The sequence below is a fragment of the Ilyonectria robusta genome, assembly GCF_021365365.1.
Source record: "Ilyonectria robusta strain PMI_751 chromosome Unknown BGZ61scaffold_66, whole genome shotgun sequence".
In the NCBI taxonomy this organism is placed as follows: domain Eukaryota; kingdom Fungi; phylum Ascomycota; class Sordariomycetes; order Hypocreales; family Nectriaceae; genus Ilyonectria; species Ilyonectria robusta.
This window is the reverse complement of record NW_025764500.1, coordinates 78,008-94,679: the sequence shown is the minus strand read 5'-3', so window position 1 is coordinate 94,679 and position 16,672 is coordinate 78,008. Positions and strand designations below refer to the sequence as shown.

At 48.1% G+C, this 16,672-nt stretch overlaps 5 protein-coding genes across 5 annotated transcripts; 3 read left to right on the top strand and 2 right to left on the bottom strand.

Moving 5' to 3' along the window:
* The first annotated feature begins 1,811 nt into the window (after positions 1–1,811).
* BGZ61DRAFT_468017 (uncharacterized protein) lies at positions 1,812–2,014 on the top strand. Its single transcript, XM_046247837.1, has one exon. The coding sequence runs from the start codon at positions 1,821–1,823 to the stop codon at positions 1,980–1,982; it is 162 nt and encodes a 53-aa protein (XP_046094142.1). The 5' UTR covers positions 1,812–1,820; the 3' UTR covers positions 1,983–2,014.
* On the bottom strand, positions 1,812–3,566 carry BGZ61DRAFT_573490 (uncharacterized protein; the record flags this gene model as incomplete). The annotated part of the gene is made up of 3 exons (XM_046256129.1): positions 1,812–2,796; positions 2,875–3,025; positions 3,073–3,566. The coding sequence occupies 3 exons, from the start codon at positions 3,564–3,566 to the stop codon at positions 2,005–2,007; spliced, it is 1,437 nt and encodes a 478-aa protein (XP_046094141.1). The 3' UTR covers positions 1,812–2,004.
* A 2,469-nt stretch (positions 3,567–6,035) lies between these two features.
* BGZ61DRAFT_373968 (uncharacterized protein) lies at positions 6,036–9,199 on the bottom strand (the record flags this gene model as incomplete). The annotated part of the gene is made up of 6 exons (XM_046242292.1): positions 6,036–7,793; positions 7,851–7,944; positions 7,995–8,279; positions 8,344–8,447; positions 8,505–8,587; positions 8,620–9,199. 6 exons carry the CDS (start codon positions 9,197–9,199, stop codon positions 6,036–6,038), a joined length of 2,904 nt encoding a protein of 967 aa, XP_046094140.1.
* Positions 9,200–12,401: 3,202 nt separating this feature from the next.
* On the top strand, positions 12,402–12,671 carry BGZ61DRAFT_318051 (uncharacterized protein; the record flags this gene model as incomplete). Its single annotated transcript, XM_046238897.1, has 1 exon — positions 12,402–12,671. A coding segment is annotated over one exon (270 nt), but the record flags the coding sequence as incomplete, so codon positions are not given.
* A 2,631-nt stretch (positions 12,672–15,302) lies between these two features.
* BGZ61DRAFT_487214 (uncharacterized protein) lies at positions 15,303–15,797 on the top strand (the record flags this gene model as incomplete). The annotated part of the gene is made up of 1 exon (XM_046249943.1): positions 15,303–15,797. One exon carries the CDS (start codon positions 15,303–15,305, stop codon positions 15,795–15,797), a length of 495 nt encoding a protein of 164 aa, XP_046094138.1.
* Positions 15,798–16,672: the final 875 nt, after the last annotated feature.

The window sequence follows — 16,672 nt, the reverse complement described above, 5'->3', positions numbered from 1 at the left end:
GAACTTTTAAGGATATGGTTCAGTATCTTGCCTCAGGTGTTGACAACTCGTTCTCAACCACCAGGCTACCTGGGACCAGGATTGTCCCTGCAACCGGCTCCATGCAGTAAAAATACACTCGTCATCGAGGTTCTCCAAGAAGCCTCACTTACCCAGTTATGCTCGTGGAGACGGCTGTCTCCGTGAGCAGCCTTTTTATCACATGCAAGCTGCAGGGAAGTGACAATCATTGCCTTTGCTGGGATATTTCTATGCCGATGATCCGACCGGCGCCGCGTTAAAACAGATCAACAAGTGACGCACGGGAGATACTGGACCGAAACTAGTAAGCCTGGTGTAAGGTTTCTACAGACTTCAGCTTGGCACAATTGAAGGTGCGTACAAGTGTAGTTACATAGTCTTCGAAAAAAACTTGACCGTATTCGAAGTAATCGGGATCTCGAACATTGAAGAGAAAATAGCGATCTCTCGATCCGGGTTGGATATGACGTCGAGTTTCCGCCGGCGCTCCTGCAACTTTGAGTTCACCAAGGATGGGTTTGGTGCTGACGAGTACCACCTTGTGTCGCGCCGGAGTTTGCCGAAGCTCGTGTATGCAGGGCATCGAGCCAGTATGAACCGCAGCGCTGCCCTCAAATCAAACAAATCAAATCCAGAGTCATATTTGAAATACAGGAGAGGCAAACTACGAGTGGTTTGCGCAAAAGAGCCTTGAGGAACGAAGCTGGATGTCGTAAGTTTTCTAAGTCAAATTTGGTGTAGTGTCGGGCAGACTTAGAAATCGATCGTATAGATCGATTCTGAGCCCTGATCGATCGATTTATGTCGATCGTCACCTTCAATCGATCGATGTCGATCGAGCGGCCCTCTCAGTCGATCGATTCGATCAATGGCTCAATGCTGGTCCTCATTATCCCTATCTACGGTGATCCTGCCCACCAATTGAAGAACTTGCCTCCAATTGTCCCCTTCAAGCAGACTAAGAGGAAGAGTTGGCTGATAAATGCCAGCTTTACTCCAGGAGCGAAGGCACTGAGCCATGGCCACAATGTGGCGCCGTAGGCGAGATCTGAGTGGTGTTACCATCCTCCCGCAACTGCTGAAAGCTCTCTCCGTTTCTGCAGAAGACGATGCGATAGTGAGAAAGTCAACAGCCATATAAGACAGCCGAGAAAAACGCACAGCGCCGACATCCCTCCACCAAGCAATTGGGTCAGCTTTGTATGCGATGTTGTCCACCGGTGGCTCTGATAGATACTGATCAAGCTCGTCCTCTGAGAGCCTGTTGGGGGGTTGAGTCGAATCCAATGACTGGTGATGACGTTCTGCCCAAGAAGGTTTTATCCAATTTCGGACCTGATGAGCCACAGAGACCCAACTGAGAAGAGCTACTGCGGGGGCGTTTACTGCGTAGTTCAGACGGGTGGGTCAAGTCACTGAAGCAACATGGGTCACATACCTCGTTAGATGACAGTCATCTCCGACAGCCTAGACACATGACTATATGCATTCCCTAGGATACTGTTGGATACGCGATTTGTATTTAATGCAGATTAGGGATAGCTAGATAGATGTGGATCAATTCTCGATCGTATGCTTGGTTGTTGTTTTTCTTCTTCTTCTGGACTCTTGTGTCCTCTTTTCCACCAGAGCGGGGTTTTATCATCACCTGCATATTCAGCCACAGATGCTGCTGCAAGGAGCGCTGTTATGATTGGACCGTGCCAACCCACAATAGGGGATCCGCTCCATTGTGCAAATATCGCTCACCGCCGCGCTCTATTATGTAGAAAATAAGGCTCTTTCATTATCTCTATCCTATGCGCTTATTGGGCAACTGTAGCTCCTCGTCCAGATGCAGATATCTGATATCCTTCAATCTAAAGCAAAGGCCCTGTTTCAGTGCATTATCCAGCCACAATCTAACAGATACTCCGGCAACCATGAATGCTGCTGCAATCTGGTTCCCTTCTTCTACATGAAATGTCTCCGCTGTCAAGGCCCTCACTTTCTCCAGCCCATATTCCAAATAAAATATGTCATGTCCCTGGCTGTGTTAACGAGGTTAATAAAGCGGCAAAATATCGCATCCTTCGACGATGATTCTCCCTCCTCATATGGCATAAACATGCCGGAAGGGGTGCGACGCATGCCAGTTGGCTCGGCGGTTATGTTGTCTGTAGAGGTCCGGCGGTGCAAACCAGGGTTTTCGAAACTCTTAGCGCCGTACCAGGCTGAGTCTGCATCGACATCGACATCTGTTATATCATGATCCTCCTCTTCTTCAAAGAACTTACCCAAGGGTTTGGGACACGTCTCTTGTGACAAGGATGGCGAGAGCGTAGGATTGCGAATGCTGATGCTGTGTTTCATTGCCTCTTCCATGGGTTCTAGAATATCTCCTCGGTGATTAAGTGTTGTCGACGGAAGCATCGCAAGCGTCTTTCCGTCAGAAATAAATGAGTTCTTATCATTCGTTGATTTCCTCCTCACCAATGGAGCCTGCTTTCGTGGCCGAAGCCGCTTCGTCCTGAGGCCGTCATCGGAATCACTATGGCTATATGGATCGGAATTTATGCCATTGTCGTCATCACCATGACCATTGACGATAATACATTGCTCGACTTTGTTATTGAAGCGGATGGATTTTTGCTTGATGCCTGATGATAAGACCCCAGAGGCTGAAGACGACAGCATACTAGAGGCATTGCGGCTCATTTGTCTCGAAGACATAACATAACCCGTCACTGCTGCTCGATTAAGAGTAGGCCTTGTTAATCCCTGGCCGATTATTTCCTATGCTCGGACTACTAGTGCTGTATGCTTGAGTAACAATAAAGGCAATAACGGCCTCTACAGTATGATCTCCGGGACCGTTCTCTTTAATATAGACTTCATATTAATGCTAACTTGTGAATTGGACTTGGATGATGGGATACTGGAAAGTTCAGTATCTGCACAACAGATCTTGCTTGGATCTTGCTGAAAGGGCCCATATAGCCAAGTCACATCACAATCCTTGAACCTACGCTAGGTTAGCTTGATATTCGCGCGAATTCCACCATCCCTTACCAGTTGAGGGTCTCGGGAGACACAGTCTTCAGTTTGTATTTGCATTTTATCCATGCTCTCCAAGATGCATTCTCTAGACGAGAACTATTTGGATACTCTGGATACTCTCTTCGGCGAGTGGTGATATATTTCCATGATGACCAGATATCTTCCTCCTTCCAGTCGTGAGACAGGTAGTCGACATGCCTCCACGGGTTGGCCGTCGTAGCACTGTCGTCTTTGGCGTGCTCAAGGAGCTTTGGTAGCTCTGACTTCTCCGACCTTGATGTATTCACCGTAATACCATGGCCGGCAGGCGAGACAGTATACGAGTTGCCCGTCTTGGGATTTGGAGGTGGTTTCATGCCATAATTAGGTGGCATAAAGCAACTGTCTTTCGGAAATGGAGATAGCAAATAGCGTCCATTCGACGGCCCAGCCGAGCGGATTTTCTTGCCTTCATCGGATACGATGGAAATATTACTAGCGTGCGTTGAGAAGTAGGGTAGATCCATTGATTCGGCGTCAATATTTCGAGATAGAGAAGGAGCTGAAGTTGGTGCGGGTCATTCCTCGGTCTGCTCCAGACAGGTATGTCGTCGACCTGCCCACAAGTTGAGGTTGAGAATGGGATCGCCGTATTGTCGACGAAGCGAAATGGCTGTTTTCCTTAGAGGACGACACGACCATTCTGACACACGGTTCGGTCCACACATCACACCTCGTCATGCAACGCGCCAAGGGTAAAAAAAAACATCATGGAGTGACCACACACAGACAGACTTTCTAGCAAGGGCCTAGATATCAGGCAGAAAGTGGAAACCAACGCCTCTCAAATGATCGAGGGAAGGCGTTACGGTACTATCGCCTTGCAGTTAGCGGCGACTGCTACCGCGTTGGCTTTTCCTATACCCGGCATATGCGTGAGAATAGCCTTGTAGCGGCCGATGTCTAACTAATGCATGTATAGATAAGTCGGCGGAGTTTGCCGAGCAGTCCTACGCATAGTTACATTATTTCGTATCGCAAGCCACAATGACAAATTTTCGAATCAACCTTTTCGTCCTTCAATTCTAAAGGGCAAACCTCTGCTGTCACAAACGTTATTGTTTGTTTTAAATAACAGCATATATGTATATCCCGATTGAGAGCAGATTGTGTCAATATAATGCTAAGGCACACTTTCCCATAAAAATCGTGCTGTTCCATTGTCTAGATCCCCAGAGAGAATCAGTGTCACACAGTCTAGACCTGCTGCTAATGGATGGGACCACGTTATGCTCGTGGAGCCGGCTATCTCCGTGAGCAGCCTTTTCATCACATGCAAGTCGATTGGTCGGTGAACTTGAGCAGAGGATGAATGGGGTGAGATGTGATGAAGATGCAACGGATGGCTTGAAGCTACCCGTTGGCATGGGAGGACCTTGCTAAACGTGCACAAAGATCGCAAACCAACCTTCCCGCAGGACGACCAACCTTATTGGTTAGAAAATCCTCCTAAGGGGACGCGGCTCATAGCCCCGCCCAGGGCTCCACTCCGCAGAGCAAGAGTTATCCGGAACGTGTAGACGTAATCGCCCGTGAAGCCCCGCTGTACCGTTACCCTATGGGGCGACTTCAATGTCACAACCACAGCCCTGGTCGCGATATCCGTTTTATTGACCATCGTAAATACGTTGAGGCGTAAAATTGATGTGGAATCAAGAGGGGGATATTCCCTAGGATTGTTCGCTAATCGGCGCTAATTTCTTGGCATGCAATGACTGTTGAAGTCTTCCTCCGTACATTTCACAGTAATACATTCCCAACCTCCAAGCACACAAGTAGGCACCTGCATGTTGCGATAACATCGTGCATGTTTACTCACCGTCAAGCCACAAACATCCATCGGACCACACACATTTTGTGCGCTAGCCTTCGTACCGTCTTGCAGGTGGGCAGTGGTACTGAGGAGCCTTACAGCAACCAAACGGATAGGGGGCCTGATTTAAATACTGCACAACGCACACCATCTCCTTTGTAAATGGCAAGGCAATTTCTATGCATTCGTCGTTTGTTTATTTGCATGAAACAGCGCTCTGCGTGAAAGATTGCACTCGTCGCCAACCTTGACCAGCCTGGACAGATCCAAAGCGGACGGTCTAAACACCCCCTCGGTCGCTTTAAAACATGGCCGACCGCATAAGATCCACCATATTGACAGACGTGCAAAGAGACACTAACGCCTCAGCTTTGGTAGCGAGGAGCCTATGTCCTTGTATCCGACAACGAAACCTCTTATACAGACACCAGTATCGACGATCGACTTTATAAGGCGTTCACATTCCTTGCAGGGACTCTACAGCCCGTCCGTCAAAAACGCCGAATCCTATTCTTACTCGGTGGCGCTGCCTTGGTTTTCTTAACCATCTTCATCCATCAGACCACCCTCCGGACGGCTTTGTCACAAAGCCAGCCCTTTAAACATCTCGACGCTGTTCATTTGGACCACTTAGCTGCCTCTCTCACTGGTCACGAGCTCAGCAGCATCGACAATGAAACAACCTTTATTGTCGGCGAGCATCACACGGTCTCAGGCAACTACCCTGATGACTACCAATGGATCGACCCGTACTCGAGACAGCCTTTTGTAGAGATCATGGATACAAACGACATGAACAACAACGCGATGGGAAGGATGTCGGCAGCTAGTATTAAATTCAATCCTTTACTTCTCGTGTTAGAACCAGCATGTTGATAGCTAATGTGTTGACAGAATCCCAGAGAGGGCGCGGATCATAACAGCACATGCGTGCAATACTTGCCGGGATAAAAAAACAAAGGTTAGAAACGCCCAGTACAATGTCGCTTTATATAGGCCAGCGTTGTATTTGTGCGTTAAGGGTGAATTCATCCCAGTCATCGTTCGCATGTGATTCTTAATCAAGCATAATTATAATCTCTACAACAACAAATCAAGCATTTAAACCATCTAATAATCCACCTCAGCTATCCCAAATCGCCCCATATGCAAGAACACCCCGAGTCTCAAGACCATAAACAACCTTCTTAGTAACCTTCTCGTTTGCAATAATAATCACAGCCTCCGCCTTGAAACTTTGCACAAGATTATAACCCATCTTAACTAGATCTGGGCGGCCAAATCTCTTGGTATCATGGATAACTGCGTTAGGTATCTGGGCCTTGATAACGTTACACAGATCCTTTCCAAACGTTTGCTCTGGTCGAGATGTTGACCAAATTAGCTGTATCGGGCAAGAAAGACTTTGAATGTGGCCTAACATAGGTCCGATGCCAGATCCAGTTGCAATTAGGATAATACGGTTAAAGAGAGTAGTGGTACGCATAACGCCGCACGTAGGAACTCCACGAGTCCAAATATGAGTCGGTTCCTCTTTTATCATTGCCTTAGTCCAGTCGCCTGCGTTTGAGATAATGAGGGAATAGCCTTTAGGGCGGTTGTTTGCAGGCTCTGGAGTTGGGATGGTGGCAAAGGAATGCCACTCGAGCAGAGGATGCTTAGACAAGCGAGTAAATGACCCATTGACTGGGACTGTATAGTCAAAATGAAGTCTAATGGCGTGATCAGAGAGGATTTCTGCTTGAACAGGTACCTTTCGTAGAAAAACCCAAGACAAAGCAATGCTGGCAGTGGTAATAGTGAGGAGCCAGAATGAGGCTGACTGTACACAGGTGCTGCCCAAAGATGTGCTTAAGTCCCTAGTATCATTATAGGTAAGAACCACTTGGGCCCAAAAGAGACCAAGCATGCCCCATCCAACAAAGCGATGCGTTTTCTCAAATAAATCATGGTGTGCTTTTCGGACTGATGGATACGCCATCACAAACATGACGAAGAAGAGAGCCAAAAGCATCCAAGAGATGATATTTACAGCCAGCGACTGATGGCCCCAGTTAGAGCATTTTGAAGTCATGCACACAACATTGCCAATGTTGGAAGCGAGGAGCCAGGCGCCGGCGCTAATTGCAGCGCCAGAGTGAACGCCACCAAGGTGATAAATCTTGGCGCATCGAGATCTGATAGCGAGTGGCCAGGACTTGGGTATACTGCACGTTATCGTATATAGGGCATTGATGATGAAGTCCTGTCGAATAAGAACGGCAAGGGCGAGGTTGATCGCTGGAACCGTACCTAGCCATTCTCTTTGGATACCAGAGAGAATGACTGCGAGAGCAGCTGCGATGTTGAAGATGCCAACCAGAGTGAACAAGAGGCGATACACAATGAGGATGCGATGTCGGAGACCCCGCATACGTTTCCTTTGCCTCTTTTCCGGAAGCGCCGCTTCGAGGTCGATGCTCTCTTCAACAACAGTGGCTTCTGATTTTTCGGAGGTATAGCTGACTTGTGTGAGGCTTGAAGTCGAGCTGTCGGATCGCGAGTGGCTGATGACCGCAGGCTTTGGAGAAGCAATGACTTCTGTAGGGGTCTTCTCCTCGGTGGGAGAGCTCTTCTCAGCCAAGGAGTCTCTAGCTCTGAGGGCTTTCTTGTCAATCTTTCCATTGACAGTCATGGGGAATGTGTCCAGCAAGTCGAAATGAGTTGGGATGGCATAGTATGGTTGACGGCTCTTAACATGATCTACCACCTTCCCAAGATCGCAGTCTTTTGGAGTGAGAAAACCATGAATTTCTCCCTCAGTGGGCAGAGCTGCGGCTCGGTTGACGGCTCGACAGGAGTCCATTGAAGCGACTGCACCATCAAACTCCTCTCTAAATCTCTGCAATTGAGTCTTAGCGTCTCTGAAGTGTAGTCAATGCATTTCAATTCTTCTTACCCTGACTTTGACTCTATCGCTAACGCGACCTAGGATGTGAACGGACCCATCGACGTTCCAGCTGCAAAGGTCCCCCGTGTTATATATTTTAGACCTACCCCAGTTAGCACGTGGGGAATCCGCCCGTATATCTCATATACTTACTCATCGTTCATAAAGGGATCGTGAGCGTATCTCTCGGCTGTCTTCTCTGGCAAACTGACATAGCCACGGGTGACCCCTAACCCGCCAGCCCACATGGCACCAATCTCACCAATATCGGTTGGCTGGCTGTTATCATTAAGTATGGGAACATTATTGTTTGGTGTTGGTGCGCCAATAGACAATGGCGGGTAGGTTTGGTGCTTGTGCATGGTGTTGACAATGATGGTCTCTGAAGGGCCACAGCAATTGTAATACGTGCAGTGCGAGGCCCATAGATCAGCAAGTCTAGGCAAGGATTAATATGCAGATACAGATCTAGACTAGGAAATATGATTTAAGTGAAATATACCGTTGGGATGAAGGCTCGCCAGCTGTAGCCACAACTTTGCTATTAGGATAGCGCACAGGGTTATATTTGGCCAATATGCTTGGGGCACACACAAGGACGTCAACCTGCATCGTGATTAGACGTCAACTTCTGATCAATTCCTGGTGGTCAATCTGTCTTACCTCTTGTAAGGCTTTTCGCCAGCCTGGGCCATGAGGGATTAGAATGCCTCTATTCACAAGACAACCGAGTACCTCCCATGCGGCTGCAATAGTATGAGTCGACACTGTAAACAACTGACAACAACCTTGGAATACTTACCTATATTAAAGCTGATATTGAGTACTCCACCGACTCGTGTACCAGGTGCGATACCAAGATCACTGAGTAACTGAAAGACGAGGTTGGTAACATTTTGGCGAGTAACATCGACATATTCCAAATTGTGAATGGCGACAACATTGAATTTATCAATATGAGATAGCCGATGACTGGTAGACCGTAAAGCCAAGACAGTATGCCCTCGGGTCTGCTCTAAAACAAACTTCAGGGTTGCATCGGAAACAATCATTCCATCAAGAGGCACATATTGAGCACGAGAGCCAAGAATGGACGTAATACCTGCGAGCATATCGATACCACTCTTGACGACAAGGGGTACACGATGTCCTGGTACCACGCCCAGACCTTGCAGCTTCCGTGCAAGACTGGCACTTCTCGGGGCAAGCTCACCATGCGTGATATGGGATGGAGGCTGGGTTGAGAGGTCCCGAGTAGCGATGGCACCAGCCCTCACGGCTACATAATGCTGGAAGGCTGCGGTAACTGTTGAAAAGCGAGGGGTGTCCAACACCCCGTAGCTAAAGGAGAGAGGCATGGGCCTCATGCCGGACTCAAGCCGTTCTGAGAAGTTCTGCATATTATGAAGCCTTGTTCTTGTTTAGAGAGGCTAAGGTGAGATGAAATTAAGATTGCAGTTTTAACGGTGATGGTATCAAAATCAAATGGACAAACAAGATAAGCTTGGGGAGTGTAGGAGTGTAGCTTGGGCAGATCGACTAGAACTTTTTCACTGTCATCGGACCAGGTTTAAGTGGTGTAACTCATGGCTTTCTAGCCTCTCTCTTTTCTCGTTCTCTCATGCGGACTTGTCGTCATTTCCTTTGTCCCATACATGGCGAGCCATTAACTCGATAGTGGAAAACAGGCGCAAGTGACACCGGCCACATGACAATGTTAATGAATGGAACCACCTCTCATCCTAGGATGAGGTTTAGCGTGTACGCGACTGCCAAGTGGCCATACTAACCGCATGGATCATAGTAGCCTCACGAGTCCAGGATCAAGAAGACTTGATAGACATCTTCAACGCCCGGGAACTGCAGCATCGTGTATGGATGTACTCTGACAACGTGCAGGCTCTTGAACTAGCGTAATATTGACAATGGCTAGCGTGCCCATGAACTGCACGGCTCGACTAGCGCGGCGATTGTCAGCCGGACCCTCCTGTCAATGCTAGTTCCTCCAGCCCCTGTTCCGGCACGAAGACGAAGCGGGATAGCTGGAATACGAAGGGGTTAGTGACGTTTTTAGTTGGACAAAGAGGGGTTGAGATTGCTCGATTTGGCCCATTCGTGACAAGTCACACCCCCCCCCCCGGGGCCCGTCACCGCCACGACAGGACGAGCTTCACTAACGGTAATAGCGACCTGCTTCAACCCAATAGAGACAGGTCGCAAACATGCATTTCCTACTCTAGTAATGCGGACACGGCGGACCAACCTCCTCCGCCAAAATCCTTCAATTCAATTGACGGCAAGGCGAGCACATAGCCTCGTGGCGTGCCGCTAGCTGTATGCGCCGAGCCGTGTACATGTCGTATGCCGAGTCGGTCAAAGACATGTCTGGCCGTACTACGTGTCAATTGATCGACATTCTGAGCCCAAATTTTGGAGGTCGCACAAGTGTTTGAGCCAACAGACACCGGCAGAGTTGATCCTTGGTGTATCCTCAAAAAGTCATCTCCAATTGGCAATTTAGCCGTCCCAAGCTCCTCGCCTCAGCTGACTCCGGGTGCCCCCTCAGCATTCTACACGCTATCTTTCTTCTTTGCTTCTTTCGGGACTTGACCATGAGTCAACAATTAGTACGAGACTTCACTCCGGCTGAAGGAGTACGAGTCCCCACCCTCAACCGACCCACGAAGCGAAATGCGCTCTCTGACGAGCTATCTCAGCCTTTCTGGACAAGCTATTGCTAGCTGCAGCGGATAAGGCTGTGCGGGTCATCATTGTCACCGGAAGCAACACTTTTTTTCCCGGTAAATGCCCCACGGAAGCTTGGCGACCCCGGCAATCGAACTGACAGGCCCTTGTGACAGCCGGTGCGGATATGATATTAAAGAGATCGCAACGCTAGACGCTGAGGCCGCGGAAGTTGCCGCTACCTCAAGAACCTTTGCGCGGGGATGAGTGCCGTGCGCAAGCCTTTAATTGCGCTATCGAGGGAATGCCGGTGAGTGGTATTGTTCACACCACCTTTTGTTGAAGTTCTCGATTTCTAAACTAGTATCCAATAAACGGAATGACTGATGCATGTTTGCCTGTTCAGCTTGGCGGTGACTTTGAAGTCGCCCTCATGGTAAGACCAATAAAAACTTTGGATTAGTCGCCGAGCGTGGGCATACAATGGGAAATGTTGGGCTGACCGTCGAATCACAAAGTAGTGTGACCTAATGTTCGTTTCTTCCAGCAGCACTTCAGATTGCCGGAGGTCACAACTGGCTTGATCCCTGATGCTGGTTGCACTCAGCGGCTGACGAGTTCAAGGTATCCACAGCCTCAACTGAAGACCCATGTCAAGCCATTTCCAGCACAGCCCTGCTAGTCCCTGAAATCTTGCAGGGGATAGGCCATACAGATGAATCCTTTGGGAACACACCAATCACAGCTGACAAGGCACTTTCAGCTGACCTCGTCGCTCAGCTGTTTGGTGCGGGTACAATTCGAGGCCTTGAGAGGAGTTGGAGGGGAGGGGATGGCTCGATCGATGTCGGAGGACTCTCGCTCTTCGCTCTTCAGGACGAAAGCGCAGAGATGGAGATGCAGAGATGAAAAGGCCAGGAGACGATGTTGAAAATAACGCGAGGGTTTATTCACTGTGCGGGAGGAGAGATGGAATGCTTCAGTTGGGAGGTACGTAGGCTCCTACCCATTCGAAAGTGCACTGCAAGGAGAGAAAATGACAGGTAAACAAAGGCAACCGACCTCTGGATCAGCACCAACCGTGCGATCCCCGACGCCAGCAGCGGATGAGGGATGGAAGAGTGAACGGTGGGATGGGACGGAGCCGATAGGCAAGGCGGCAGAAGAGGGGGAGGGAGCCGCTAAGCCTATCCGGTATATTGGTGGGGTAACAAGGTGAGGATAACTTTGTCGCCAACCTTGGTACGGAAGCCCGTTCAAATGAATGGGACACCGCTTCTGAGTGGAGCAGGCTTCCGGGTGGGTCATTGCTCCGGGTGGAGCAGCGCTTCCGTGTAGAATAACACTTCTGACGCAACCACCTTACAGCGAGCGCTCCTAGAGCGGACCAACACGCCTCAGCGTGTCGCGTCCCCGGCTCATGAGCCATATCTCCCTGCGGAGCATCGGCTATGAGTGAGTAGGTGAGAAAAACTGAAGAGGCGGCTTTTAAGATTAAAAAGCACACTCACAGCGTGATGCGGCCCCTTTGATTTGTGACAATGCCCATCGGGCTCATTGTGGCCGACTTGGATGCTAGATTATTTTGATGGCGTTCTCTAAACGCCACAGTGCAACAGTATGAGCATCGCGCATTCAACACAGCTTAAGCCACTAATACAACCTCATTTATCTATGTCTTTTGTATATTGCTTTTTCTCATCATTATTGTCATTAGGGGACTTTTCCCCTGATTTTTTGGGGGAGTTTTACGTCCCCCGTGAGCGAGTTTCCTGGTTCTCTTCTACCATACAAGTGAGACCCAAGGCACAACCCAAGACCTGCAGCAAGGCCCCACTAACGATACCAAAGACTAAGAACCACAATAATAGCACCCGTACCTCAGCCCTAGCCCTGAAGGGCGAGGGATACACTAGGGACGAGATCTTCAAGATTACAGGCATCTTACCAAGTCAATTGACCTGCCTATTCCGAAAGGCCAGGGAGAAAGGATGGGTAGAAGGGCAGCTAGTGCTTGAGGCGTACGTTATTGCCCGTCCCCGATCTGGAAGACCGCTGCTGCTCGTAGGGGACATCGCTGCCCAGACGATAGCTATTATCACTAAGAATAGCACTACGAGGGAATATCCAAGTCACGACATTGCTCTTGAGCTAGGCAAGCCGCCTCCGAAGCCAAAGACAAGAATTCAGCCCTCAAGAATTCAGCCCTCAAGAAAACGCGCCGCCGGCACAGCTGCCCCTTCCACTACAACTGCCCCGTCTCCTACGACCGTCGCTACGACTACCTCTTCTACGATAACTGCTGCTGCCGCTGCCGCTGCTGGTGGCACTGTTGGCCCCATCAAAATCTCAGGCCGAAGTGTGGCACGATTTCTCAAGAACAGGGCTACAAGCCCTGTAAGCTGACGACGAAGCCGGGGCTTAATTCATTACAGATGTGACGTCGATTAGCCTGGTGCTGGGACCATCGCCACTAGACCCTTGAGGACTAGATGAAAGTGATTTGATTTGATGAGACCTCTGTTGTGTAGGGCTCTGTATGATGTAAAATACGTCTGTGGCGGCTGCTTAATGAGGCCCACGAAAAGCATGTTATTTGAAGACGTTGGAGAGGCCGGATAGAGTTCATGTTCTAGGGCTGCTTCAGTTATCATTATAAGGGACCTTACTATGTATGGCCCAAGAGGTTGAAGATGATAACTGAGTCCTAGAAGAAGATAACACGCCAGCACATGCATCATACTGGAATTTAAAGTTTTAGGAAGAGTCAGGCTACCATCTTCAATGGCCTCCTAACTCTCTAGACCTCTCTATAATCGAGCCGTCTTGGGCCCGGCTAAAGACTATCATAACCTCTAAGAGCCGCCTCCCAGATAAGAAGCTGCAGGCAGCGTAGATCAAGGCCTGGAAGGATTTCCCTCGGGATAGTTGTTATTTTGAAGGGCGGTGCCGTAAGCATTGCAAAGGGTGAGCACAAATTTTGTCGCCAACCTTCGTATATCGCTGCGACTTGCGTCCAGGCCCGCAGATGTCCCACAGCTGCAGTTGCATAGCTCCACGCCTGTGATTCCCATGATGCAAGCCAACTGCAGACGTAGGAGGAAGGCTCCTGTTTAGGTGCCACAGTGCGGTACCCCTGTGCTCTGTTATGTCGATGCAGGGAGACGGCACGGCATCTCTGTAATTGATGGCTGTGCCTCGACAGAGTGGAAGGCAGAGCAGATAACCTGGACAGATGCAGCCCTCCAATGAATGATACGCTCATCAAGGCAATCGCTTATCTTGCCTATCCAGTACCGTGGCCGCTGCCAAGCCACTGCGATGGAGGAGTTCGAATCAAGTTGAAGTGGTCATTCAGACGGGGACCGCCTAACAATGGTCGTTCATGGCGAGACCACCGAATCGAAAGCCACAGGGCGCAGACGAGCTCTCCCAGGACACTCCCCCAGCGAGGAAGGTCAAGAGAGTGAAGTCAAGTGAACGCCCTAACTTCTCGCCAGCATTCTGGGATAACCTATCGAGACACGTAGTCTTTTATTAGGATGCATGCTCTCGAAATCCTCGTCGAGTGGTCTTTTCTTTGCTTTTCTTTCTGTTCTTGGGTTTTGTTCTGAGAGGGGAGCGGGCTAAACATGGGGCTTGTTGGGGTTGGATATTGGATGTCAATATGCAGTGTGGCCTTTACCAGCCGACCTGAATCGAACCCTATATCGTGACACTGTTGCATAATACCGTCATGAAAAAGCATAATTAACGCTCGCTGACGTTTCTGTAACGCTTACCTCCCTCTATCTATATAGGCTAGTTTTATCTGTATAACCTACAAATTCAGAAGAATAAAAAGATTGGCTCTATAATAATTAGAGGAAGCTGGAAATATTTATATAATAATAAGCAAGTCTATCTGTAGGTTATGATATTTTTATATTTGCAAAGTCTACATTCCTTCTCGACTGTTTATTACTGGGGAGTATAAATAACAAGATAGCTAATTTAGAAGAGGGGTGAAGTTATAGTTACATATATTTACTTAAAAATTAGAGACCTGTGGAAAATCATTCTTAGTTACTAATAGCTATTTAGCAGTAATTAAGAAGAGAATTAGATACTTTTCTTATGGATATATATAATTATCTTCTTCTTATCTTAAGTTTAATTATTTATTATATTTATCTTCTACCTTCTCCCTCTTAAGAGTTAAAAGGCTTATACACAACTAGTTATTACTTATCTACTTAGAAAATTTAACTACTATAAAGCTGAACTTGGGAGTTACTATTAGCGTTTTCTTTAGCCTTATAACTGCTTCCCCCCTTCAAAACCCTGATAATGCTGCTGGCCTCTAAGGTTTATCTGCTTTCTTAAAATTAAATGCATAAACTGCTAACATCTTCAGTCAGGGACAATTGCTAATATAAGTAGGAAAATAGGCGTTACTGTTATCTATGGATAAAGGATAATAGGTGTGTTGGGGTGGAAAAGTAGCATTGCCAACATCTAGATAAGGATAAGGAACACAAGGGCAAGGACTATGAAGCCAGTAAGGAACGCTATGATAACAAGGACTGCCGCACCATACATATCCAGCCTGGCCAGCTCATTCAGGACGCGATTAACGCGGCTTCTCGGGGGGGTCGAATCCTCGTTAAAGCCGGCATCTAGGCCGAGCAGCTGACAATCGAGAAAGACGGCATTGCCCTAGTCGGGTTGGGCGCCATCCTCATTCCCCCTACTACTGCTATTACAAATCACTGTTCTAACCTAACTGGTCTCGGTATGGAGGCGGGCATCTGCGTAATGGGGTCTGAGATTGACTTGGCCCCGTTCCTGGTCGAACACTGGAAGGTCCTCTCAGTAGGAGAGCCGGTAAAGGACGTGTTAATTACCGGCTTCCAAGTCAGCAACTTCTCCGGCGCGAATATAGCCGTGGTCGGTGCCCAGAACGCTCGGGTGACGGGAAATAGGCTCATCAACGGCCAACTATACGGGTTCCTCACGGCTGGCTCGACCAATACCCGAGTCGTTGATAGTACCGTGGTCTCATCGATGAAGCTGGGGTTCATCGGTATCTGCGTGGATGATATGGCCGGTGTCCAGGCCTCAAACAACTACATTTCGGAGTACAACGTCGCACTTTATATCCAGACCCCGGGCGCAAATGTGCAATATAATAATATTAGCGACAGTTGTATCGGCGTCTTTGTTGATCCTAGCGTTGATAGCGTCATGGTCTCACATAACTATATTAGCGTAATAAATTCTAGCTGTTGATAACTGCCGACAGATATTGCCTTTAGCACCTATAGAATCATCCTCGACAGTGCTATTAATATTAAGGTCTGGGACAACCTCATCGAGCGACAGACCAATGGCGGCCTTGCTGCAGGCCTGGTTATTATCGACGATTTATATACTAATCCTAATCTTTCCCTCTTATACAGTCGTCTTCGCACCAAAGCTGTAGCCTCAGCTAATATAGTTGTCCAAAATATCTTATGTGATAACGACCTCGACCTATTTATTAATACCACAGGCACTAGTAATATAATTGCCTGCAATAAATGCCTAACATAAAAAGAGCTCTGCTTGAAAATGAGGGTGAATGGTGTGTATAAGCCGAGGATGTAGCAATAGCGTGTTGACGCTAAAAGGGATTTCCGGACTTGGAAGGGGCAATTAGGTTCTAAGTTTTGATTACTTGCCTTAGCTCTCAGAGAGGGCTGAGTAGTATGTCCAGCTGTCTCAACACGCTGGATAGAGTAAGCAAGTTATCCTGAATTTATTAATCTTTGGCCAGTTTTAATGGCATTATGTCTTGGTTATTTCGCATTTTATTTGTCGTCACAGGTATATATGGAAACTCATAGAATCTGATAGATACACGCAAAGCTATATAGAAATCGTCGCTTCTGCAGGATGACCAGAAAATCATATAGACAGAGCCTTACTTTATATAAAATGCAGGACAAATTTTCTAAGAGAAGAGACTTATAATATACCGTTACGAGTACTTTGCATCATAATTATTACCACAAGCCAGGCATTATATTAGCTACAGTTATAGAGATGGCGGCGTCTTGGGAAGCAAAGGTAGGGCTGCGTGCCACGTCAAAGAATAAGACTGTTTAGACAACTTAAGGGCATTA

Coding starts and splice junctions, on each gene's coding strand:
- BGZ61DRAFT_468017 (XM_046247837.1), top strand. CDS start 1,821: ATGCGCTTATTGGGCAACTGTAGCTCCTCGTCCAGATGCAGATATCTG.